General features: G+C 37.2%; 1 protein-coding gene across 7 annotated transcripts in view; it reads left to right on the plus strand.

The window, feature by feature from the left end:
- ARHGAP12 (Rho GTPase activating protein 12) overlaps positions 1-25,225 on the plus strand; it is a 75,510-nt gene that overhangs the window by 35,915 nt on the left and 14,370 nt on the right. For 4 of the 7 annotated variants that reach the window (XM_071428703.1, XM_071428702.1, XM_071428701.1 and 1 more), the window contains exons 4-9: positions 1,855-1,995; positions 3,571-3,651; positions 11,912-12,037; positions 15,234-15,308; positions 18,099-18,160; positions 19,766-19,847. In XM_071428703.1, the coding sequence (XP_071284804.1) occupies positions 1,855-1,995; positions 3,571-3,651; positions 11,912-12,037; positions 15,234-15,308; positions 18,099-18,160; positions 19,766-19,847 (567 nt within the window). The remainder of the gene's footprint in view (positions 1-1,854; positions 1,996-3,570; positions 3,652-11,911; positions 12,038-15,233; positions 15,309-18,098; positions 18,161-19,765; positions 19,848-25,225) is intronic. The other 3 variants (XM_071428706.1, XM_071428704.1, XM_071428707.1) reach the window with 1 other exon arrangement.

A 25,225-nucleotide genomic window follows, 5' to 3' on the forward strand; every position in this document is an offset into this window, starting at 1 on the left:
CGTGCAGCATCTAAACTATTATTATATGGATGCCATGCAGATAGACACATTAACATTCCTACTATACAACAGAGGTTCTTCTAGGAGAATTTTCATTTTTAGGTCCTCTGTTTAGTTTTACCTGTGTAGGTGTTTCTTCAGTATCAGGAGTTGCTTGGAATAGGCAAATGCCAATGTATTATATTATTAGGTCATAATCTCTATAGATAGTAATAATAAAAATGTCCAAAGTCTTCTACATTGATTTACCATATGTCAATGCAATTAATATTTAACTATTAAAACCATGCAAACTTAAGTACATGTATACAATATAGTTATCCTGTGAAACAGTAGTTCAAATGGGGCCAATAGCACCCTTGGCAACTCTTCAGTCTTAATTCTGCAAGTGTAAAAATGAGACTGAAGACTCCCCCCACCTTGCTCCCTCTGCTCTCCTCCCCTCCCCACAGTGGTTAGGAATTGGCAGATGAGAATTTCACATTGCCCCATGAGCAAGAGAGGTAGCAGTGGTTAATCCATAGTTTACAAGCTCACACTCTGTAAGCTGTAGAGGACATGTGCATTTTTTTCATGTCCCTTAATTAATGGTCTAAGAATTTCCTGTGGGTTTTCCTGTGCTTGGTAAACTGGGTCATGTCAGTTAAAGGAGTGTGTGTCACACAAGTAGTAAGGTACTCAGAAAAGTAACACCAAAAACCTACACAGAAATCATTTGGATATGTCACTAAACATATAGTCTTTAAACACACTGACTTTTAAAAACTGGGGAGTTTCTGATAATTGAGTATTTTTTGTAAGACTTGGGAGTCTTTTTTTGGGAGAGGTTTTTTCCTATTTAAAATTGAAATTGTCTCTCTCCTGCTTTACAGTTTTTCTCAAAACCCTTATGCCAATGTTATTGAAGCATAGTATTTTATTAGTTTCTGAGTAGCAGGGTGTCTTAAATGTTTTGCCTCCTGCTAGCTGAGGATCCAAGACACTGAAAGGAAATCTACATAGAATTCCTCAGGATACCACAGCATAGAGATGTTGTAGGAGATGAAAGAAGGGAGATTTTTTTGATGCATGGAGTGGATGCTTAGAATAAGACTACAGTGTGTTAGCAAGGGGATGAACAAGGTTTATGGGGGTACAGAAATAGTTTGATGTGTGTGTAAAATCTTTTCTCTACATTGCACATCAAACTTGTTCCTAGGATAATAATTGACTTCTACCTTCAGGAAACAATTTTTCAGCTCAGCCAGCTGTGCCTTGTGCAAAGCCTTGCTTTTGCAATGCTCTTTGTCATGTTCAGTTCGAAGGAGGAGAGTGGAAATTCATAGTATTTTAAGATGCAGTGGACAAATACTGTAAAATGCTGCCATCTAAGAGGGTGAAACTGGAGTTTCAAGTTGTCCTTAATCATTCCTGTGTTTCCAGATGTATTTGAGAAAAGGAGAAGTATTTAGGTATGAAATTAGGGATGGTGGTAGATGGTGGTAGAAAAGTGAGGTAGCAGGGCTCCCAGGGTTTTTTTTAAGGCAATGCAGATTACTAAAGCTAACTCTCTTCGTCAGTAATGTAAATTTGTAGGAACAAAATTTGGATAGACAAAACCCCTGGAGTTTAAATTTGAGTGGTGAAATCTGATATAGTGGAAATTAAAAAAAAAAATTATCAGCAAAAGCTAGTTCTGAAAATACTTTGAATTGTCTGCACTGTAAAAATGCATCTCGTTCTCTCATAAGATATAAAAATGTGAACTCTCTGTTTTCATTGCTATTTTCTTTCTAGTCAAATAATCTTTGATCTTTCAGATTTTAAAGCGCTTTCATTCTCAAAACTGCCTTGTATGTTTCTGACTACTTGTAGCATCTTTCATCAGAAGAAAACGACCACAGTTCTTGTTACAGCCAGTCAGATAGTCAGTATGGTTCTCCTCCAAAGGGTTGGTCAGAAGAGTTGGATGAACATGGTCAAACCTTATATACCAATGACTATACTAATGAAAAGGTACTTTTTCCTTCTTCTCATCATGTGTTCTAAATCTTTTCCACTAATTCACTTCTAGAAATGAAACCTGCATTTCCAAAAGTGAGGAGCGTACGTCAGCAGTAGCTCCTTCTGTTTTTTTAAAATATGCATGAAGCTTTAGCAAGTGAACTTTTTTTCTTATGTATATTTTTGTTATTTAGAAGCAGTTTTAGTTCCAGTTGTGTGTCAGATTGTATTAAATGAACATACCATGTATAATGTTTTTAGTTCCTGCCCTTCCCCTTCCTCTTGGTTATACTTCAGGAACAAACTTCATACCAAAAAGTTTTTCTTGCTGTCTTTTAAGAGCTGCTCTTGTCTACATAGACCTTCTAGTTAAGATGTTTTTAAACTGAATGTAATGCTGCTTTATCGCTTTCATAATTTCCTTTATTAGAGATTTTTCACTACTGCTTTCAGATGTAGACAAACTTCTTAATTAAACTACAGCCGTGTCAGCAGATTTATGCCCTGTTTTTGCTATCTAATTGCTACTGACAACTTACTGTGATTCTGGGCATGCCATAAACATTTCTCCCACTTTGGATAAAATACAGTATTTGTTTATATTTGTAAAGCAGTCCATTTTTCCAATTGTTCACTGAAGTTGCATTTTTAGTTTTTTAAACTTCTAAAGTTCACTGAAACAGTACTTTGTTATATTATAGCACCACCTGTTCTTGAGCTGAATTAGGCAAGTCCTATTTGCAAGTATTTTTGAAATAGCTAGATTTTTTGTCAGTTTTAGAATTTTATTCTCTTTAATCAGTTTCTGACAAACATCTGTAAAGCACAGTCCTATGTTTTAGCAAATATGCAGCCTTCTTTTTTAATTGCACTGGGATTGATAAAAACCAGCCTTTCCTACCACAAACTGTTATAGAAAGGAAATCTTGTGAAACCTGCTTGAGCCAAGAGCCTTGCTGTGAGTGTTTCTGTGTTTTTCTGTAATCATCTTGTTGGATTTTTCTCATTACAATTATTTTCTTTCTGCATGACCAGTCCCAGTTGTTGTGGGTTTACTTTGATTGTTGTGGGAGGTGCTTTTCTGTAGAGGTTACAGAAATTGTAGTGTCTTCTTCATGACTTCTCTAGGGACTGCATCTCAAATTTCCCTTGATGTTTTAAAAAAATTGTTCAATGAGTGCATTAATCTCTCATATTATCAGCAGTTGCTAGTTGAACTGCTTTTTTGTAATTTTATGTGTAAGATCCTGATGCAGATGTGATGGAAAAATTGTGCCTCCCTAAACTGACAACATAATGTTGATAGGAATGAGATATGGCATCTTAAAAAAAATCTATTTATCACAATCTCTTGTGTGATATTGCTGGACTTTTTTCTGAGGAATTACAGAACAAAAACATCAGGATGCTGAAAACTGTTGCTCTTACTGCAATCTAACCTTAGTTAGTTAATGGAGGTTGTGCATTAGACACAGCCAAAGTGGATGGCGCTTAATTAAAAATTAACTTTAAATCTCAGGTCTCGGAGATTTACTGTTGTGACTGTCACTCTGATTACCTTTTCTATCATCACATTTCTTTCTGCAGTGGATAAAACACGCAGATGAACAAGGTAGACCATACTACTACAGTGCTGATGGCTCCAGATCAGAGTGGGAGTTACCTAAGGTGAGTGACCTAAAAAAGAAACTTCAGTAACTTGGGGCTTTCCCATCTTCCTGAATATGTGTTCTATCAGGCCTTTAATGTGAGATATTAACCACCAGAGGACTCAGATATTGCTCTTTCTTAGTTATTGCATTTTTCTGGAAATTCTGTTTATGAAGAGGAAAAAAAAGTACTCAAGGACATGAAAAATGGATGTATATAGCTTATTTAGATGTCAAAGGAGATCAGGTGTCTTTGCTGAATTGAGCAAAGGTTTTATGCAGGGCTGCAGAATAGTATCTGTGATTTTGCTGTGGCAAAGAAGAACTTTATAGGAAAAAGGAGAAATCTTCACTGAGAAACTGTAGTCTATTTTTAGGACCCTCCAAAGTGGTAATGCAAACAAGTGTTGAAAAACAAAAGTTTCAGTAGAGTTTTATGGTGTTTTTGAGGATGGCACAGTTTCACCAGAATTGTGTTCTGGTATTTATTAATTTTGTAGTGAAAATAGAAATTCGTAGGGAAGTGACAGATCTGGGGACACTTGGTAGTCTGAGGATGTATCTAATACTCCTTAATTCTCATATTCATTTCAAAAAACTGAGCATTTGTCATAGGGATCTTGTTATGTATGTCTTCCCTGCTCTTTGTTTGATACTACATAATAAGCTGTGACCATTAAAAAAATTGTTTCACACAAAACTGTGTGCATAAATATATGAAAAAGCATGTTTCTCCATTATTGTTTTATCAGTACAAAAATCAGTGTCTCGAGTCACTTCCACTTAGGAAGGAGCAACCTTAATAGGTAGGGTTTTCATAATACTTGTGAGAAAATATTTACATGAAAATTAGGAATGAAGTTATATACAAAGCTGTTTTGTTATGGCAGTAGAAGAATGTGCATCTGAAGCACTGAGTTAGCTTTGAGAATTCTCCTATGTCAGTCTGATGTGTTAGGTAACTTAAATTTTGTAACATGTCTCAATGTAACAATATCATCTGTACCTATTGGTTTTAAAAGCTGTTTAGCTTTGGTTAGCTATTGGATTTATTAGAAGTCTTAAAATCTGATAGACCAGGTTTTACCAGAAGCAATTATTACTTCTGTATGTATAATTGAAATAATTTTGGGGAATAATGTCATGCATTCATTCACTTCATTCTATGACTCGTGCTGTGCAGAAGGTTTTGACTTGGAAGAAATTGTGTTTCACAAAAATAGATTGAGTTAGGATTTGAATTAAATAGCAAATTGCCTTTAATCCAATTAGAATAAGTCACAAAGGTAATCCAGAACCATTACCTGAGGTACATTAGGAGGCATAAGGGAATGGGTTCTAGTATTTGTTTAATAATGCATGTTATTCTAATGATTCTAAACAAAGTCTGAGTTCTGTTGTATTAGTAGCCACTTCCAAAATGAAACATTGCCTTTGATTTGTAATTTGTGATCTGCAAGTGATCACAAATTGATGTTAGCAATTCTCTTTGAAAATTATTTCTTATCATTCATTTGGGTGGAATGTACTTGTTAATCCCTTCTTGAAACTAGTTAGTCTTGACTGGCAGCAAATATAAGGTAAACAGAAGAAAATGAGCAATTGACTCTTAGATTCAGAATCTTGGCTTTTAGCCTGAAATTCTGTGGAACAGTTTAAATATTTCAACAAAAGATTAAGCTAGTTTATGTAACTATGTATTTGAAGATGTTATGCTTGTGAGTAATTAAGCATGATTGAAGATTAGTCTCTCAAAGATCTTGCTGAAGCTGGTTATAAAGTACTTAAAAAAAATGAGTTAAAGAACACTCAGACCCCAAAACTGCTTTGAAAAAAAATAATCTGTGTTGAAAGTTCTCTGGAGCAGTGAGAGAAAGCCACAGAAAGATCTTAGCATTGTAACACTTGCTTAAATGAAAAGTAAGTTACTAGGAAAAATCCTACTCTTGCTCAGTTTGGGGTTTTTTTTTGTTTTGTTGTTGTTGTTTGTTTGTTTGTTTTGGTTTTTTTTTGTTTGTTTTTTAAATCCTCAGTGTATTTAGCAAAAATATTGCCTTCCAAATCTTGTGAAATAAAGTGATATAATAGCATGGTCATGTAATACTATAAACCAGAAAAAGAATAGAATCTTTTTGTTAGATGGTTGTTAATAATCTGGATTTCATTAGAATTAAGAATGGTTCAGGGATTTTCTGGAAATAGCACACTAGCTGAGCTAATACTGTGACATTAAAAATCTTCAGAGTAATAGAATTCACTATAAATGTGCACATGCTTGGGAATAACACTGTTCTTGTACGTGTGTTAAAAATTGTGAGGGAATATGTTGGGAAGGGAGGACAGTTACAAAACAAATTACTTTAGACAGTCTCACAGAAAGCCCTCCAGTCATGTGGATTTAAATAACATCTAGGAATAGCTGCATGCCTCTGGCTAAAAATGATGTTTCAGATGCAGTAGCTTTGACAACTGCTGAAAAGTCTATTAAGGCTCATGATGAGTGTGACCCAGCTTTCTGCAGTGGAAGAGAAGAACATACTGAATTAATCTTTAAAATGGATAATAATATTTTAATCATAGTTTCTGCTAGATCCTGCAGAAGACTGAGATTTCTCATCTGCAGTATTTGGCTGTATTCAGCTTTTGGTTCTTGCCAATTATTAAAAAAAACACCCAACCCAAACAGTCAAGCAACAAAAAACCCAACAAACAAGCAATTAAAAGTTAGATAATAAAATATGTTTATTTCCTGTTTAATAAAAAAATAATGTCTAAATCCAGTTTAAGAAGGGCTACAGCCCTATTCCAGAAACATAGTTCTCTAATAGGAGTTTTATGACTTAAGCAAATGAGAAATCTTTGGTAAAGGTGAGGGGAATTAAACTCATCTCAGGAGTAAGAACTCCCTAATTTCTGAAGTTTCAAGAAAAGTTAACCTATCAAAGTGACCAAAAAAAAAAAAAAAAGGTGGGAAATCGAATAAATATCAAAATGAATAGCTCAAATGAGAGTTATAGGGGATAACCTAATAAAAAGTAGAGATTAAAAATCTCTTAGATTTTCAAAATGCATTCCTAGGCTAACACCTGACATAAGAGCATGATACTTGGCCTTCCTCTGAGCCAGCTCACTGATCCAAGAGTAGCCTTTGGAAGGAAATGTGTCTACTGTAAGCCTCTGGAGTGAACCCAGTTTTAGTGTTAATATTTACAGACTGTAATATTGAAATTGTCTGTGTTCCTCTCACAAATTCCTGCAGCATAAACTCTCCTTGCTGTACCCACAGAGGAAGGAGTAGCTGGAGGAGTTTCATTTTTGGCAATGTTAATGGAGCAGCAGTCTGTGAATTCACTCTGTGCACTGCCAGCATGGGGGGTGAGCTCAGGGGCCTCACTTCTGGTGCTTGGTGGATGGTTTTGCTGATGGAGACCTGAAAACGGTCAGAGCATGATAGCTGAAAAAATTACACTATAACAGGGGGCAGGTAATGTCAGGAACATAATTAAATGGTGAAGGAAAAGAAATATGAGCACATGTAAAGAAAACTTGACTGTCTTATGGTAAATTTTGTTCTGAGCTGTGCTGCTGGATTTGAGGTTTACCCTGTGTGTTGGCATTTGAGTCTACTGCAAGTGAGTGCACTAGGCAGTTTCATTAGCAGTAGTGACATTCTTGTGCTTAAATTTGGGATTGGCTGGTGAAAGTTGAGACAGCCTCAGTTGGTGTGAGGATCCAGGTGGTTTTTAACAGCACAAGTTGTTAAAAAAACAAACCCGAGTTATGTATGAGAAGGCAGTCAGGGTTTTTTTCCTTTCTCTTTAATATGTGTATTTCTACTCACAAAACCTGGTTTGATCTTCCTCATTTGTCCTGGGGTTTAGTGGCTCCCACCTCCCCCCAGCCTTTGCTTGGGCACACAGCAGGACCTGTGGGAATCAGCAAGGACTTGGGGTGCTCATCAAAGATGAGCAGTCTTGGTGACCCTGAGGATTAAAAGGAGAAGCAATGGATGCCCAAGACAGTAACATGAATAAAGTAGGTTATGCAGAGGTGTCTTTCAGTCACTGGTACATTTGAGCTCGAGCTGCTCGTCCCAATGGTCTCGTTCTGCCTGGGTTCTGTTCCTTCTGTGCGGCTGAGGCTCCAACTGCTATCACCCTGACATCCTCTGGCAGAGAAATCTTCATTCCCTAGAGAAAGGAAGGGAATGAAATCCCTTAAAAGGGCAAAAATAATCCTATTTATTTATGGAGGTTTAAGAAAAATGTGTTACTGATTTAGTTGATAAGAAAAGCAAAAGTTGTAACATAGGTGTTACATCTCTCAGAATAGCATAAAAGTTTATTCAAAGCCAAGGACAGTAGGAGCACTAGAAAGTAGTTTTGTTCTGAGGCAGCTTAAATTTAAGGAAGCTTCTTCTATTTCAGACAGTCTTTTGGAACAACTGCAAATAACATATATGAGGTGCTAAAGGGTACTAGGATAGCCCAATGTTTTTAAAATGCTACTGTTTTGAAATTGATTGCAGTAAGGTTGTCTAAAATGCTTCACTTCAGGTCTTTGCCAGCTTTCAGTATTGGTTGTTTTCCAGTCTTTTTTACCTTAGCCCACCCAGTTCCTTTGTCTGGCTGAAGATGTTGCTAACACAAACCAAGAAGAATCTTTTTTCTCTTTCTTAAAACTGACAGATCTGTGCCATCTCTGTAAGAATGGGGACAACTGCTACAAATAACTTGGAGGTGTTACATTTGTTTCAGCCACAATTAGGCTAGGACAGAGCCTTGAGCCATGCCATGTATCAGCTTAAAATTAAATAGAAATCACTCAGCCAGTTGAGAAGGTTAGAAAATTTTATACTGAGGCAAAGAAAGCCTTTAAGTAGCTGGAGAAGGTGTTGAACAAATTCAGCAATGAAAAGAATACTGTGTGACCTAAATTTACACCACTGGTATCCTTGAACTACAGCAAGAACAGTTTCAAAAAAATCCCTTGGTGTGTGCAGTCAGAGGATGAACGATTTGCTCATGTGCCCCCTGTGTGATAAGAGATGCTCCCAATGAAATGGGGAGCAAGCTGGGGTGATGTGCCAGAGGGGTTAGTGTATTGGGATAAATTTGAGTTTGGGGAGGATTTCCAGTGAGCAGTAGTGTGTAAATGTGGAGTTGTGGTCTATGTTTTAAAAAGCTTTAGCATTAGGAAGCAAACACTGCACCCTAAGAAGATGCTGGTAAGGCACATGGTGCAGCAGGGCTTGTCCCACCAGGCACTGTGCAATCTTGAATGGGTCAGTTTTATTGCAGAGGCCTTGCCTGACCTCTATCTTCAGGATCACACCGAGTCTTAGGCATAGAAAGCCTACTTATGGTTATGTAAAAACAAGATTTGGTTTGAGGGAAGGCAAGCCCTACCTAGTTTCAATGGTGAATACTGCAAATGCAGGAGGAGAGAGAGCAGCTCCTCTGCAGGTGGGAGTCCTGTAGAGCATCAGGGAACTGACTTGAAGCTGTTCTGCAAGGCTTTTTGAACTGAGCTTGGTGGGGCAGAGCAAAGGGCAGCAGGGTGGTGTCACCCAAGCAGGCAAGCCCTCCTGCTCTGGCCACCTCTCCCTGGCCAGGGGACACTGCCTGGTCTAGAGGATGGTGAGTTCTGCTGGGCAATGTGGAGTAGGAAGTGGTGCCTCTGTCTCCCTCTGATTCTCTTTGGACATCACAGACCAATTCATGTATTTTAAAAGTGGAGACTTGTCCTGAGCTCAGAAACACAAAACTTTTTATTTCCACATCACCCTTCCTCCCAGCATGTTTTACTATTTATAATTATAAAACAAACAAAAAACCTCTTAGACATCTGAGAAAAAAAGATTTACTTGAAGTTTCTATTGTGAGAAAATGGGGCAAAAATGTCAAATGTTCCCTTTAAAGACTTGTCAGTTTACTAACACTGTTTGTATCACCAATGCAAATTATTTAATCTGCTAAGATGCATAGAGTTCAGTGTTCCTGAGTTGTTAGCAGTGCTTTGTTGATGAGTTCTATATACTGTTGCTTTGCTTTCTTGTTAGATATGTTTAGTAAAACTTGAATTTCATGTTACGGTTCCGTTCCCCTTCAAGGTGAGATTGTTTGTTAGAGAAGTTAACTCCTCTGGGTTTTGATAGTATCAAAGGCACTGTTTAAATATAGATCACCTATGCCTGTATCCTAACTTTTAAAATGTACTTAAATTCAAGATAAATTACTTTAAAATACATATTTGTTGATTCAATTCCTTCAGTTACTTAAATGGAAAGTGCATGGAAGATTTCCATAAATAATGTATACCAGTGTCAGTAATGTGTAAATCTATTTCTGAAATAAACAGTTCTGTTTCGTAGCAAGAAGTGTGTTGGAATTGCCCACCTAAATGGGTTAGAGCTGCTGCAAGGAATGCAGTTTGTTGCATCCTTTGTGATTTAGACATAGTTTGCTGGAAGTTGTTTAGATTTTAGTTTTGCTGGCAGGCAGTTCTGCTGCATGTTGCTCAGCGTGCTGCTGTGGTTGGGGTTGCAGGAGCTCTGGCAGACTGGATATTTCCTTAACAAGAAAGCAAGCCAGCACTAGGGTCCTTTCAGCATGTAGCACAGCTCAGCTTTTGATAGAACAAGGAGACAAACTGAGAGCTGGTTAAACCTCACCACTGTGGGGAAGCAGTTGTCATGTGAGTGGAAATGTGCTGAAGCCAGTACAAAGGCAGGCTCAGAAGTGACTTTCTGCAGTGACAGCTGATCTGTTTCTGTCTGTACATGAACTACCAAATTTTATTCTCAGTTCTGCAACATCCATTCACTTGGGAGTGTTTTACTTATCTTGTGCATATTAAAATAATCTAACAAAATGCTAAAGTTATTTAGCTTTTAAGCATCTGTTAGCTTATTTGGAGCATTAACTCTGTTCATAGTAAACTACAAAGCTAACTCAAGCATTGTGAGTGCTATAGCAGTAGTAATGCTGGATCTTTATTTGGTCAATAAATATAGCTGTATTATGCAATCTTGGTTAGATTCAGTGTTCATGTTGTGTAGGTTAAACCTTGCCATGCTTTGTTGGTATGTGCAGGTACAGGTTATTTTGTCTTTGAACACCCGAGCTCTGAGCTTATAGCAGGGATCAATATCAAAACTGTAGAAGTCAGTGTCCTTGCAGAGCTTATTGCTTTAGCTAAAAGGAGCACTTCACTTTTCTTTGTTATTTCCTACTTAGTGGATTCTAGTGCTTTATGTCACTCCACAAATGCTGCCTTAAGTTTCTTTGTATGTGCAGATTTCAGTCTTTTGATACTGATTGAAAAGAATGAGATTTTAGTAAATCACTTAAAACCCCCATACATCGATGTTGTCTTTTCTTGTTTGTGTTTTCAGTATAACACTTTGTCTGAAATATTTTTAGAATTTTTTGTAATGTATTGTAATGATGTAAAATGGCAACACTATTAATGAAAAATATGCTGCAATTGTGGGATCTAGTTAAATGCTGTGTCCTTCTCATGACCCTCACATTTTCTCAGTGAGTTTGCATGCTCTTGAGTTACTAGAAAACCTATGATAAATATGGTCTCTCCTTGGTTATTACAACTCTGCTAGGTCTTAAAATTATTTCCTGCTAAATATTTATCTTCCATGTTTATGGAATGTGTACATTTGTATATGGTAAGTACATTCCAAACCAGCAAATTATTTTATAAGCAATTAGATGTGTTTATTCTATGTAAAATTTGATGTGTTTATTCTGTAAAAGCAAGTCCTCACTCTCATGTCTCCTCATTCTAGGCACCCCAGATCTTTGGATCAGAGTCATACAGGCAATCATAACAATCTAACTATTGTTAGGATCACAGGTTTTCATTTTCTTACACAAGAGCTGGTCAGGTGCTGTAGTACTGTCAATGCAACATGAAGAGTGAATGTTTACATTTTGTATTTCCTGTAATTCCTTGGTGGTTCTCAATACCCTGTTGGGTTGCAAAATCAGCAGCATCTGCTGCAAAAGAAATCAAACACCTCTCTGCCAACTGAGAGTATTATCCCAACATGCCAGTCTTAGCTACTGCTTCAGAGAGGACTATAGGAGAAAGGAGAATTCTGAAGACTAAATGCAGAATAAAACCAAGGCTGTTTGCACACCCTTGGGTGGTGACATCAGGAGTCTGAAAGTTTGCACTGTTTAGGCATATGAGTGGTACGTCCAGGTCTTGTTTGCTTGAATTAGATTCTACTTACAACTTTCTTTTTCTTTTTTTATTAGTACAATGCTTCACCACAGCAGCAGAGAGATATAATAAAGAGTAGGAGTCTGGACAGGAGGCTACAGGAGCCAATAGTTTTAACAAAATGGAGGCACAGCACAATTGTGCTGGACACCAATGACAAGGTAGGAGCAAGTTATCAGCATGCTTGAAATGCCACTTGTTTCTGATGTGTGACACGTTTAATGTACCAGAAATTACTATGCCTGAATTTCTGAAATTTCATTTTTCTTTTGGTCTCTTGTATCATTGTGTATAACATGCAGCAAAAACAAGGGCTGTTCAATAACTTCACTACTGTTACTTTGTGAATAGTAGCTCTTTTATTGTCCTTGAAGTATTTTAACTAGTGTTAGTTCAGGGGGAAAGCTGTGCATGGTTACAACTGGGTTGTAATACTGTTATTGAAGGGAGAGGACAGTACTGAAGGTGCTGAAACACTTGGCTCTGATCCTTCCCAAAGCTGAGCTGGTGTTTAGCCTGAAAAATGCTGTGGGTCAGTAACAACAAAAGCTGTTTTCTGCCCATTCTCAGGGGCATGTTCTTTTTGGGCTGTACAGTAAGAGGTGCTGTTTAGGCCAGCAAGGAGACAGGGCCTTTCCCTTGCTCTCCCTCTGCTTTGACCTTTTTCCTTGCCATTTCTGCTTGTGCTGGGCCATTCTGCCCATGGGTCAGGAGAGCTGATGTGAGCTGAGCAGGAGGAAATGGGTGATGTACAGTGGTGGCATGGTGGTTTCTGTGCCTTCACTGCAGTCCATCCCAAGATACCTGGAAAATGAAATAACTTGGTAGTGCTGAAATCTTAGCACAAACTTCTCAGAATGAAATACCAAAAGATGGCAATGTAAGCTCCCTTTTCCTAAAATTCAGAGAAAAAAAATTAAATTACTGCAGATTTGAAAATGTAAAGAAAAGCCTATGAGTTGCCTTGTGTAATCACAGATGTCAAAACCAAACTTGAATGGACAAAACACAGTAGTTGTAATGACAATGGATCTGCTGCCCAGAGCCTTACTTGCTCGACCTGTTATATCCATTTTAATGGACTTGCTTTCCATGAGTTGACTTAGCTCTTCAGAGCAGGATTTATTGGATTTGATCTTGAGCTTTTGAGTTGTCACTTTGGGATATATCATGTGTGGTGCTGAGGAGGCAGTGGGCTGTGCTTGGCTGGAGACTTTGCACCTCTGGGCATTAATTCAGCTCCAGCGGTTCTGAGATCCTGCTGCTGCTCCTTTCTCCTCCTCCTCCTCCTCATGCATCCTTCTGTACTCAGAGTCTTGTGGCACTCCATGAGACACAGTCTAGATGGAGCCCTGATAAATCAAAGCTGAGTGGACACTTCTAGCCTCATGTGCAGTTTATGCTTCACAAGTACGAATGATTTTGTTGGAGATAGTTTGAACTTCTGGCTTCTCTTTTAAAGGAAGACTTGACTTTTTATTTTTTGGCATAAGATATACTGCTGTTTCCATTTTGGAAAGAACTTTATGTAGTGCTGCACTGAATGAAGAAACTTTTGTAAAACATTGAATAAGTGGAGCTGTTTACATTTCTTCAAGGCTCAGTGTTCACATATTGAGAACTTAAACCTAATGAAGCAAACATGAAAATGCACAAATGTTATGGATAATAACCAAAAGAAACTCTATTTGAGCTGCCATTTGTGAAGTCTTAAGTCAGCAGCCTAAAGCTCCTTTAACAGTCTCCAAACATGTGTTTTTTATTGGTGAGAAGAAAATAGTTTATATGGAGCACAACATTTGAGAAAATTTAAAACATGTAGTGGAGCAATAAATTAATGTTTTATGGAAAGACAATTTTTAGGTCATTAATGCAGCTGTTTTATTACCACTAGCAGGCACACTGTTAATATATTCTGCTTTAAATTAGTATGTGGAAAGGGAATGTTTCATTACCACAAATACTGGATTTCTTGTTCCAAAGTTGCTTTTACTGTACAAAAGCTAACTCAAATTCAGAATGAAATAGAAAGGAAAGCAACTGGTGTTTGTCTGGATGGGCACAAGAACCCCAAGCTTTCTTTTTAGCTGTCTCCTAGGGAAGCTGTTTTCTGATTATTTTCCTTATTTTTTTTTCCCCTGGAAAAACAATGGAACTCAACTATATGAAAATAGGGCAGTCAAAATAGTACCTGAAGTGTGTCACAGTGAAAGTATGGGTTGCCAGGGCTCATGAGAATTTGATGATACCAAACATACTGGTTAACAGTTTATTGGCTGTGGCACATATCTGGATATAGCCATCAGCTAAAAAATTTGATAAGCATAGGAAAAAATACCTTCCTGGGGGAGGCAATTGATTTTCTTAATTCGAACTTTTTTTTTTTCTTTGCAGACATCTGAAAGTATGGAACATTTAGGCTGTTCTAATTAGGAATGCTAAAGTTTCTGTTATTATGCTACTGAAAGAACTAGTGGGCCACTTCTAGGTAGATTTGCAAGTGGATTTTAAAGCACAAGTGTGCACAGTGCTATGTAATGCTGCAAAAGCAAACTGGGTTTAGGAGAGCTATCAAGGGATTTAAAAAGAGAGAGGGGGAGAAATGTGTTAACAGTAACTGAGAACAAGTGATGTTTTTCTTCCATTTGAAATTCTTTACCAGATTTTCAAGCAATGTGTTTGTGCAAGGCAATCATTACTTCAGAGGAAATGCACATGCCTTTTTTTTTTTTTTTCCCTCAGATGGGCAATTTTTCTAGTTTTCAGAGATTAAGTATTTTATTTTGGTCTGTTGTTAACAGTTCAAAACAAAACCCCAAATCTCTAGAGATTTTCAGTGTTTGATTATAAGGAGATTAACGATCATGAGCCACAAAAATTAATAAAGTTGGTATGTATTTTTCTATATATATATTTTTTTATGCTAATCTTGTATTTACTGACCACACAGAAACATATTGTATTCTTTAAAATCATATTATTTGTATATGGTATCATGTAATCAGCCATTATTTTAAATATACATCATAATTTGATAGCAATGTCATACAAAAATCTACCCCTTTATAAGGATGAAGGCTTTGCTTGAAGCTGATGCAGCATGTATTAACATATTTTTTTCAAATGGTTATATACTAATTAACCCAGTTTGAGTGTTGTCTGTAAACTTTGTAAGAACACTGTTTAGTAAGTAAGTTTAGAATATAACTGAGAATATTATGAATGCCTAAAAGAAGTACTTTTCTAATCTATGAGTGTGTAAAAAGAAAGAGAGAGAAAGCATCTTTAGGTTAAAAAAAGTAATTGTATGAAAGATGATAACAGTATCTGTTGACATTGACTTTTTGAATTTTATAGGAATCATCAACTGCTTCTAAGGCTGGTTTTCCTGAAAATGAATCGTCTCCTTCTTCACCAAAGCATCAAGCCACAGTCAGTATGCAAAATGTTTAAATAAATAAGTAGATGTTGTAGAAACTGAGCTATTCATGATTAGAGAATTGAGGGCAAGCCTTCTTGTTCTTGGGAAAAACAATGGGATAAAACTATTTGAAGGCTTTGCATTTTAAAGGGAATGCATTACATCCAGCTCTGCTTTTGGGAAAAAATGTGAATGTCCTTGGTTTAAATGCAATTTAGTGATAGTAGATTAGGTCAAAAATTCACTGTGGCCAAATTGTGCCTAATGATGTAGAACTCACTTTGCTTCCTCCAACAGTCACATCTTCTCACATAGCATCTAGAAAATGCTAACAGTAAAAACAGAAAATTTCCCCTCTTCACACAATCCCTCACTGCTAGCAATAGTTGATATCTCTAATTTTGGCTTGTGTTTCAGTCTTCTTAAAGAGACATTGGGGACCTAGCATAAATAAACTGTGTCCTTTTGTTTTAGTAGAATAACTTCTGGGGAAAAAACCTTAGTCTGCTAAACAGCTTTTTAAAAATTTCAGTTTATATTTTAAATGTGATCATTCCTTCTTAAACAGCAGGAAATGAATAAAAAAACTTGGTGGGTTTTTTTTTGTTTTGTTTTGTTTTTTTTTTTTTTTTTTAGGTTTGTTTTTAATTTTGGAACTGTACTACAGTTCCATTGGAATAAGTAACTGGGTCAGTTTTACCAGCCTCTTGATGGGGGCTCAGGGCATTAAAGGCACAACTTCTGTTTCTTTCTTACTCTGTGTGCAGGGGAATAGTTCTCTGGCTTAGTCCTGATAATCCATTCTCACAACACTTCAAACAGTTTTTTCACAATAAAATAAACATTGTTTATTAAGCAAGCATAGCTGATAACCTTACACAAAAGCAATTATTGCTGCATGAGATCTAATTCCTTTAAATTTGGCTCAGATCTTGAATTTTTGAAACTGTATTTTGCAGAAGAGCTCACTCCTGATTTAGATAATAGAAAAAAATCTGTATTTTCTTTAGCTGTTCCCTCGGATTCAAATACTCCAAAGAAAGCTGATAAATTTTTGCGAATTTTGATCCTTAACCTGCTTTCCTCTTCTTTTTCCTGATTCCATTAATTTTCCCGTTAGTACCCCCTAGTGTTGCTGCTAAGTAGGGCAGTATGATCCTTGCTCTGAATTATTCTCTGGAACATCCCCACTGGTTCCACTGTGAGTAATTGACTAAAACCATGATTTATTTTGGGAAGTGAGCACAGGTTGCTCAATCACTGTGAAAGTTGGCAACAGCTTGTTCTGCTTGTTAAAGGGCGCAATGCATGGGACTGCTGGTCCCTGGTCCACATGGATCACAAATAGAGTAATCTAAAGAATGGGATAATTCATTTGTTTGGCCTTTTGGAGAATGGATGAGGGAAGGGGCTCACTTCTGTTGAAAATACCAGTTTTGGAAAATAAAGCATCTGTCACTGGCTTGGAAAAGCATTTCAGCTCAGTGAAGATATTAAACTGAGTAAGAGCAGCAGTTACCACTGGACTGAAGTAACATCTGATCCACCAGCTAAGCACCTTTGTCCTTGATGATGTGGCTTTTCTGTATTTTACATGCTGGGCTTGAAACATGCAGGTAGAATTTTTAAAGTCCATGAAAACAGATCTATGTCTCTGATAAGAGTGTTGTCCATGGTATCCCAGCCAAAAAAAAAAAAAATTTCTTCAAAATTATATTGTGCAGTTATGGTCTATTTAAATTTGAGATTGAGAGGAAAATTCTGAAGAGAATTTATCTTCTATTTTCCTTGGATCTAGAATTTAGGTCATTTTTTTAAATGATAAAAGTAATTTGGATCCATTCCCCAGTTGATTGTTTCAACTAATAGCTTATTACATACATTAGGAACTGTTAGAAGCTGTTACTGAAAAGGAATTAATGATAAAATAATTTAGCATTCTTTTAGCAGCACTGGCTGGTCAGGCAAGGCTGGGGTCTCAGAAGAAAATGGTAGATTTTCATACCTCATTTTAAGGTGATGGTTTAAATGAATCTTTCTATCCTAGAATGCTTTTCAACATTGCTTCATTTTGCTATTTTTACACAGGGACTATAGATATTCACTTCAAATCTTTGAAAGCAAACAGTCTTCTTGTTCAGCAGTGTTCTTCTCCCACCAATCACTGACTGGTGTTCAATTTTTTTTGTAGGCATGCTAATATAGATGGTTTTCATCAACAAGACATAACTAAGTAGTTTAAAATTCTACTATTTTCCATGGGGATAGGAAGAAAAGAGGACATCAAAGAAGTGCTTCACTCTTCTGTTTTTAACATGAATATGTTAATTTTTTATGCACTTCAACCATGTTTTATTTAAAATAAGAAATTATATTAAAATTAATAGGAAGAATTTATATGGGATTCTAGGCTGGTTTTTTGTCAGCCACCTCCTTTTTTAATAAAGGACTACTGTGCTATTATTATATTACTATTATGCAAATCATTATAAATTTTACATTAATAATTTTCACTGTCTACTATCACAAATTATTGAATTTAGCTTGTCCAAAGAACCTTGGTCTTGACGAGGGAAAGCTTTTTACCCTCTGAATAGTAATAAGTGCTTTCCCAGGGGAATTTTGATTTTGCTGATCTCTGAATATTTAAATATGCTTAAAGTCAGTTTCTTGAAGTTATGATACAAGCAAAGATGGCTCACTGCCAGAAATGGATTATTTGGGGGATTGAATTCTGTGATGTGATGTTAATAGAAGCAGACTTTCTTTTCTATTTCTTATGTCTTACTCTTATCTTACAGGGTCAAGAAAAGTATGGGTTATTAAATGTGACAAAAATCACAGAAAATGGGAAGAAAGTTCGGTAAGTCTTGGACTTGAAAAGTGCATGTGCTTAGGGTTTATCAAAGGTCTTTTGTATTAGGACAGCCTACTGGGGTTTGCAACTTCTTACTTTTTGTGTGAATTTGCCATAGAGGTTTTTCTGTGTGACACAGCTTGACCTTAGCCCATGTGTTTGTCCCAGTGAGCCAAAGCTGATGGACTGCAGAGAGCCAGAGGCTCATGGATCAGGGCTTCACACAGGCCAGCCATTTCCTGAAGGGGCATTGATGAGAGGCAGCTCTTTAAAATGGGATTGATTGATTGATTGATTTACTGAAGAACAAATCTGTATAGGTTATAGTGTGTCTAGTTCCTTGGATAAAATCAGTGTAAGAGGAGCTTTCAGACTTTCACTTGCTGTGCTTTAACGTCGAAGGAGTGTACATCCATGTGCTCCCTAATTCTTCCTTCACTGTGCTTGTGAAGGCTTTGGAGCAGTGTATTGCCCAATGTCAGTCACCTGTAGGTGATGAGTGACCTCATTTCTAACTTTCCTCTGTGTCCCAGGCAGCAATTTGCACTATAAATCATAATGTGTAATCAGGTGATGCTGTCTAACTGCATTTCTGGTGTTTTGAATCAGTGGCAAATACTGCAGAGGTGTGGCATCCTCCGAGTTAATTTAGATTTGCTTCTTGCCTTTTCCCCCCTTGTTATTGTTTTTTGGTTAATTTAATCTTTTAGACTAATAGTGTGTTATATCTAGTTCAGTGTTTCCCAGAGTTGTGATACACGAAACATTTCTGTTCTGAGGATTAAATAGCCAACACCCAGCTGTTATTGTAGACCCACCCTGACCTAGTCCAGTCTGGCTGGGCAGCACATCTGACCTCCAGCCTGGTTCCTCAGAGTTCTTCTAAGAGATTGCTAGGGCTGGGTAGACAGCAGTGTGTGAGCTGCTGCTGGTGCAATGTGCTGTCATCGTTTACGCTGCGTCTGCTGGAATCATTGATCTGGATTGTTGCGCTGCTGAACAGAAAGATGCATCGTGGCCATCCTGTCACTTTGAGAGCTGTTAAGTCATAATTCATGTTGGGCAATGGGAATAGATATTCAGGGCTTGTCAAGATTTTTTTTTTAATAACCTCAGGAGAACAGGTCTGCTGGCATAAAATCAAATAGTCAGACAACTGAAACAACTTGTTCTTTCTCTTAATTTTTCAGATGTGTAGGAAATACTTTTTTGCCAATATAAATGAGCTTATTACATAAACATGGGACAGTTGCATCTCAGATCAGTGAATTTCAGAATTATGCAGTAGTTTGGCATGTTCTGTTAAGTACACAGGGAGCTGAGCGTTCCAGATTAGCCCCTTTGAAATTATAATTGCATGGTGTTCTCTTGGTGTACTGCTTCTACTACTAATTAGCTTTGTTTGATTTAGACTTTGATGGTCAGACTGGGATTGTTAACATATGTTTCCTTCTACAAATATGATAGCAATTAAGACTTACTGATGCCACTAATGACTATATATGTGCTTAACTATATTAACTTACAGGTCAGCTGAGCAAAAATGATTGACGGTTTAAATATCTGCTTTCAGAGTCAATTCATTTTGTGTTTGTTTACAATTATTTACAGAAAGAATTGGATGTCATCATGGGCAGTGCTACAAGGGTCATCACTGCTGTTCACTAAAACCCAAGGAAGTGGAACTGGCTGGGTAAGCCCAGGAACATCCCCCACCCTCATTGAAGTGTTAGTCATGTGAAGCACAATAAACCAAAGCCCTCTTACTTGCAGGGCCTACATATCTATATATATACACCTAATACAGAAAAAAATACCTGTGTAGAAGTTGGCAAGAAAATAATTTTATGTAACCATAATGTAATTATTATGTAGAGTAAGAAGAAAACCAGATATATGTATGTATTTTTGACAGGCAAGAAGCTGATAACATTCAGGTGTTTCTTAGGCTTGAAGTTATTTCTCCAGGCCAAATTAGTGTTCTTTACTAATTAGTAAAGAACACTAATTTGTGTTCATTAGTGTTCTTTACTAATGTGTTTGTCTAAACAGTTTGTGTGTTTTACCATTCTTGGGGTTTTTTTTGTAAACTCCAGGTAATTTTGAATGTGATGCATATAATAAAGAAGGTAGTCTGACACATGGCTTCTTGCCTTGGCCTATTTGATCAATGCAGTGTTGTTGTCTTATGATTTAGTCTTTGTCTTGCTGGATTCCATATTTTGTTCTTGGTCTTCATAGTGCATGATAAGTACTTGTACTTATTTTGTTGTCTGATGAAGACCAAACGAGAAACATCACACTGAACATGATGATTATTCAATTTTTTATCACCTCTAGTGTAATAGCACTATCATAAATTTGCTGTATTTATCCAGCTGCATTCCTTCATTAATAGGTATAGAAATGGCTCTTTATCTATGGCTTTCATAGCCTCTTTTGGAGGTCTGACATTAAACTGTGTGGATCTCCTGTAATGAGTAAAGACAGGCCAGAGCCAGTGTTCATTATTTTCATGTGAATTCCAGCAAAATTGCCTCTTACAGAGCTGTGCTATCTTGCTGTGCTTTACTGGTCTTTCTACCTGCCTCACTTTCTCCTGCTGTGCTTCATTATGGATAATGAATTGGAATTGACAATTCCTTTCCATAGTATTGATTTTTTTTCAGACCTGTAAATATATTTTTCCCCCCATCCTGTAGAAGGGGTGGTTGGAAGAAAATAGATGAGGATAGATAAATAAAACTTGGAGTAGAAGAGAATGAAAAAGGGAAAGTTGGGCAAGATGATCATGCAGAGGGAGGATAGAAAAATAATAAAGATGAAAGGCATGAAAGAAGGTCAATTCCACTGTATGGCAGGAAGTGGATTTTGGTCACTTCTGTGATTGACTTCTGCAGCCAAAGATCCAAAAAGTCTTTCTTTTACAGATATTAATAGGCATATTGCAAAGTAAAAGTTCTGACTGTGTAACTAGTCAAGTTCCAAAATCTCATTTACGGCTACTAATACTCTGAATTCAGGTGTGCTGTAAATCAAAAGAACTGTCTTTTCCAGCTGTATGTTCATATCCTTAAAACACACAATGCTAAACTGTTCATGAATATATGATAATGATGATGTCTGCCCAAATTAATTATCCATAAAAGATTAGCTATAAGCAGAGTTGCATGATTTATGGGCACTAGTGTAAGTCATGTTATGCCAGATAGAATCGTATAAAAATAAATAAAAATCTTAACAAATAAATTTAAAAATAAAAATGCGTAAATTCTTTTGATAATATAGGTGGAGCAGAAGTCCCATAGTCAGAATATTTCTGAAAGACACTATCAATTGTGTGTAGTGTAAAGCACTAGAGTAGGGTCAGCAAAATAAATATCAACAGTACAAAGAGAATAAAATGAAGCTGGAAATATTAAAAGAGAATCTCTCTCAAGGACCTAATGTTTTACACCTGCATAATCATAGCTGACTTTGTAGATATGTAATTGAGTGTTCAGCACACACTCTTCTTGGTCTCCCTAGGCAATTTTTGTTTTTTAGGTATTCAAAATTCCACCTCACCTCTCAAACTTTGTTCTGTGTCCATATTTTAATAAGGTGAAGTCAAGTCTAAGAGTGTGACATATGATAAGAATTACATTTCTTCTTCACCTTATGAGAATATTTAGCATTCATCTAGTGATTGATATGACCATATCTTCTTTTTTTGTGCATTGTTTTTTGACTTCATCACTTTTCTTCCTTTTTCTCATCAAGTCATTTTGCCAAGGGGGCTCAATTCCTGAGCTCTTGCTCTCGCTGCTTTCTTCTTGGAAAAATGCTCTCAGTCATCGACCTGCTGTCACCTATGTAAACTCTGCCCAAGTTTCAGCTATCACTGTATGTGTTCTTGTTGCATGCCTCTTGTCACTGTAAGGCTATTTGCTACTAATGCTGAAAGTAAACTTGAATTTTCCAAGATTTAGTTTTGACACTACATATAACAGCTCATGTATCTTGTTGGCTGTTTTTGAAAGTCATCCAAGGTGCAAATTAACACAAGTTTATTGCAATAATCCTGTAATTGTTCCACTGGAACAAAGTAGAAAGCATATCTGGTTCATTGGTGCTAGAATTATAAACCCAAATTTGCCTACTATTTGAACCACTAGTGCCTTGACTAATAAGCAGCATGATATTCTGATTTTTTTAACAGATATTTTGTCTGATTCATTCTAACTCAACTAATTTGGAATCTTTTTATGGTTCCTATGATACCTTTGATACAATGGTGTACATGTTGTTTGATAATTCTAGCTGTAATTGGAATACCCAAAAATGTAAATGTTATGCATGAAGAGGTGAAAGGAAAAGAGCACAAGGATGTTCTGGCTATATTCCACATACAGAAAGCTGGTGTAAATTTATAGGATTTTTATATGTAATTTAAGCATCTGTAGTTATGTTTTGAAAATGCCAAGCACAGAAGAGCTGCCTGTCAAAAAAATCATTAATTAACCTTGTGTTTAAAATGATTCAACTGTCCTTTTCTTGTTTGTGAAATTATTTGCTCTGTATGTGGAAGCCTGGAACAGATAACTTGTGGATAGTTTGGTAGCCTTGTAAAAGGCTACTTATTATAAGGAGATCTGGATGTTTTTTAAAAGTATTTTTCATTCAGTTTTTGGTGTGAATGAGATGTATTATTGTCCAAGTGACAGGGCTTCATAAAGCAAAGAAAATGGCAACTGCTTAGAAGGATTCATCTGTCAGCTGTCTGTAATAGTGACATGCTCTCAGTGACAAGTACAGTGGTGGCAAACCAAGCCTGTAAACTTCCCAAACATCAAGGAAATAGATGCTCTTCAAGATTCATCTGAGCAAACTCTTTTTGATGTTACACAACTGTGATTTTAGCCAAGGATGTTATGTGTACATTGCCATAGTTCATCAGTATTGAACTGCTGATTATGCAGGAGCTCAGATACTTTTGTGAAAACTTTTTAGGATGCAAATGGTCCTATCAGTCTGGTTAAAAACAATCCATCATTTTTCTGTGACAATAAAGGATTTTTTTCCCCTTTTTTTTTAAATTTAATTTTTTTGCTTAACCTGTAGTTTTGAAACTCCCCTGTCATCCAAAAAGGTGCATCTGTCTCCACAGCTTTCTTTCCACAGTCCATCCATGGATGAGGAGGACTTGGAATTAAAGCATCCTACCCAACTCTAATTATAAATAGAATTACAAGAATGTCAGGTGTCATTTGTGCATCCAAAGTCTTCCCATAAATAACTTCCAGTTCTGTTTCCAAAGAATGCTAGAATGTATCATAGTACAGACTGTGTGGTTTGTCCCTGTGCAGGCTTCTAGGACTTGGAGAAAATCCTGAAAATATTGAAAAGGACTTCTATTTATTGATGTCAGTACACCTCTTAAAGTCTGCTGTTAAACTGCACAGCATCTATTCTATCTAAAGCAAAGAAAGCACCCTAGTCTTTCAAAAAAGTTACCTCTCCCATGCAACCAGCATAAGTACATCCCATGGCTATGTTTTTTGTCCAAAAAAAGGTGTCAGATGTGACTGTAGGACAGCTTCATATCTAGGACAGCTGGCAGCACCACATACAGACCTCTCCCTCTTTCTGTCTTCCACTGCTGCCCTTTCCAATATTCCCAGACAGCTCAAAAGAGGAATCCAGAAAGAGTAAAGTGTCTGCTCAGTAAGAGCTGGATTTCTCTTGATTGGTGCTGACTAGGTAGCACTGTTTTGTGAAAGCAGACTCAAGATCTGTGTGGCAGCAGATGCAAAAGGAAAGGCTTTTTTTGAGCTCTGTCAGCAGAACCTGCTGGCTTCAGGAGGGCTCAATTGCCTTCAGCAACCTTTGTGTGCAGGTTGTGTGATCAGCCCTGTGCAGCCTTGCTCCTGAAAGCTTTGAGGAAGGAAATGGCTGCTGGCATCTCATTTTCATAGGTCTGGGAGCAGAAAAGAACCTTGACAGGGAAGCTCAAAGGAGAGTCTGCATGGTAAACTTAAAGTGTCCTTGAATAAAAAGGTTGTGACAAGTATGTAATGTGTTGGTATTTAAGAAGAGCTTTGCAGGGTAGCTGGATTATTTGCCTGGGTTTCCCCATCCTTGGCTCTCACACAGCAGTTTGGCCAACATTTGAGTGAAGGAGTGGTAAAAGTCTTCTTTCTTTTGGTCAAAACAGCACTGACAGGTGACATTTTTTCTTTCTCTTGGTCAAAACAGCACTGACAGGTAACATTTTTTTCTTGTTATCTGCTGATATCACCTGTAGCAAGTCCTGTCCTGTGAATCTCAGCATCATGTGGGCTGTGGTTTTAACTAATCACCCCCCTATCCCAGTACTGTAGAGGACTTTGGCACTAGTTTCCAATTCTCTCCAGTGCCAAACTCTATACATTGATTTAATTTTTTTTCCAACACGCAGCAAGATTGATCTAGACTGCCAGGAAGTGCGTCTGGGACACTTTGGGTGTGTGTGCAGCAGTTATGTGACTTTCTCTTGAACAGGCAGCTGCTGCAAGAGCCAAAATGGCCCAGAGATTGTTCTTTGGACTCTGCTGCTGAGCTGGGCTTCTCTCAAAAGCTCTGCTGTAATCAATGAGAAATGTTCTTGGATGAGGTATCTGAGAATTAAGTTAGAAAGTGGAAGGTGGTGGGGATTTTTTTCCCTAGTGCTAATTGGCATCAGGTAAATTAGGAGTACAGCCCTATTCTGATATTTCATGAGTAAAATAAAGAAGCTAAGATGCTGCTTTCCATTCAACACTTCTTTGCCCTTAGGACTCTAGACTGGAGATTTTCCAGTGGTAAACAGCCTTTCTGAAACACAATTAGCATTAATTAACATCCATGCTGGGAGTTTAATCAGAAGCAGCAGATTAGTCCTGTTTTCTGAACCATCTTTTCTCCCCTTGGGTATGGCTGTTCTTGCACAGGCTGGAAACTTGTGTTTGCAGCAAGGAGCTTGTCCTGGGGCTTAGGTCCCCCAGAGCTGTCACAGGAGCAGCACTCACACATCAAAGGCTTTGGGAAGAAATAAGAATCTTTCTGGGGGAG

This window comes from Agelaius tricolor, unplaced genomic scaffold (assembly GCF_023055355.1).
Source record: "Agelaius tricolor isolate 1412-34295 unplaced genomic scaffold, bAgeTri1.0.p SCAF_6, whole genome shotgun sequence".
In the NCBI taxonomy this organism is placed as follows: Eukaryota; Metazoa; Chordata; class Aves; order Passeriformes; family Icteridae; genus Agelaius; species Agelaius tricolor.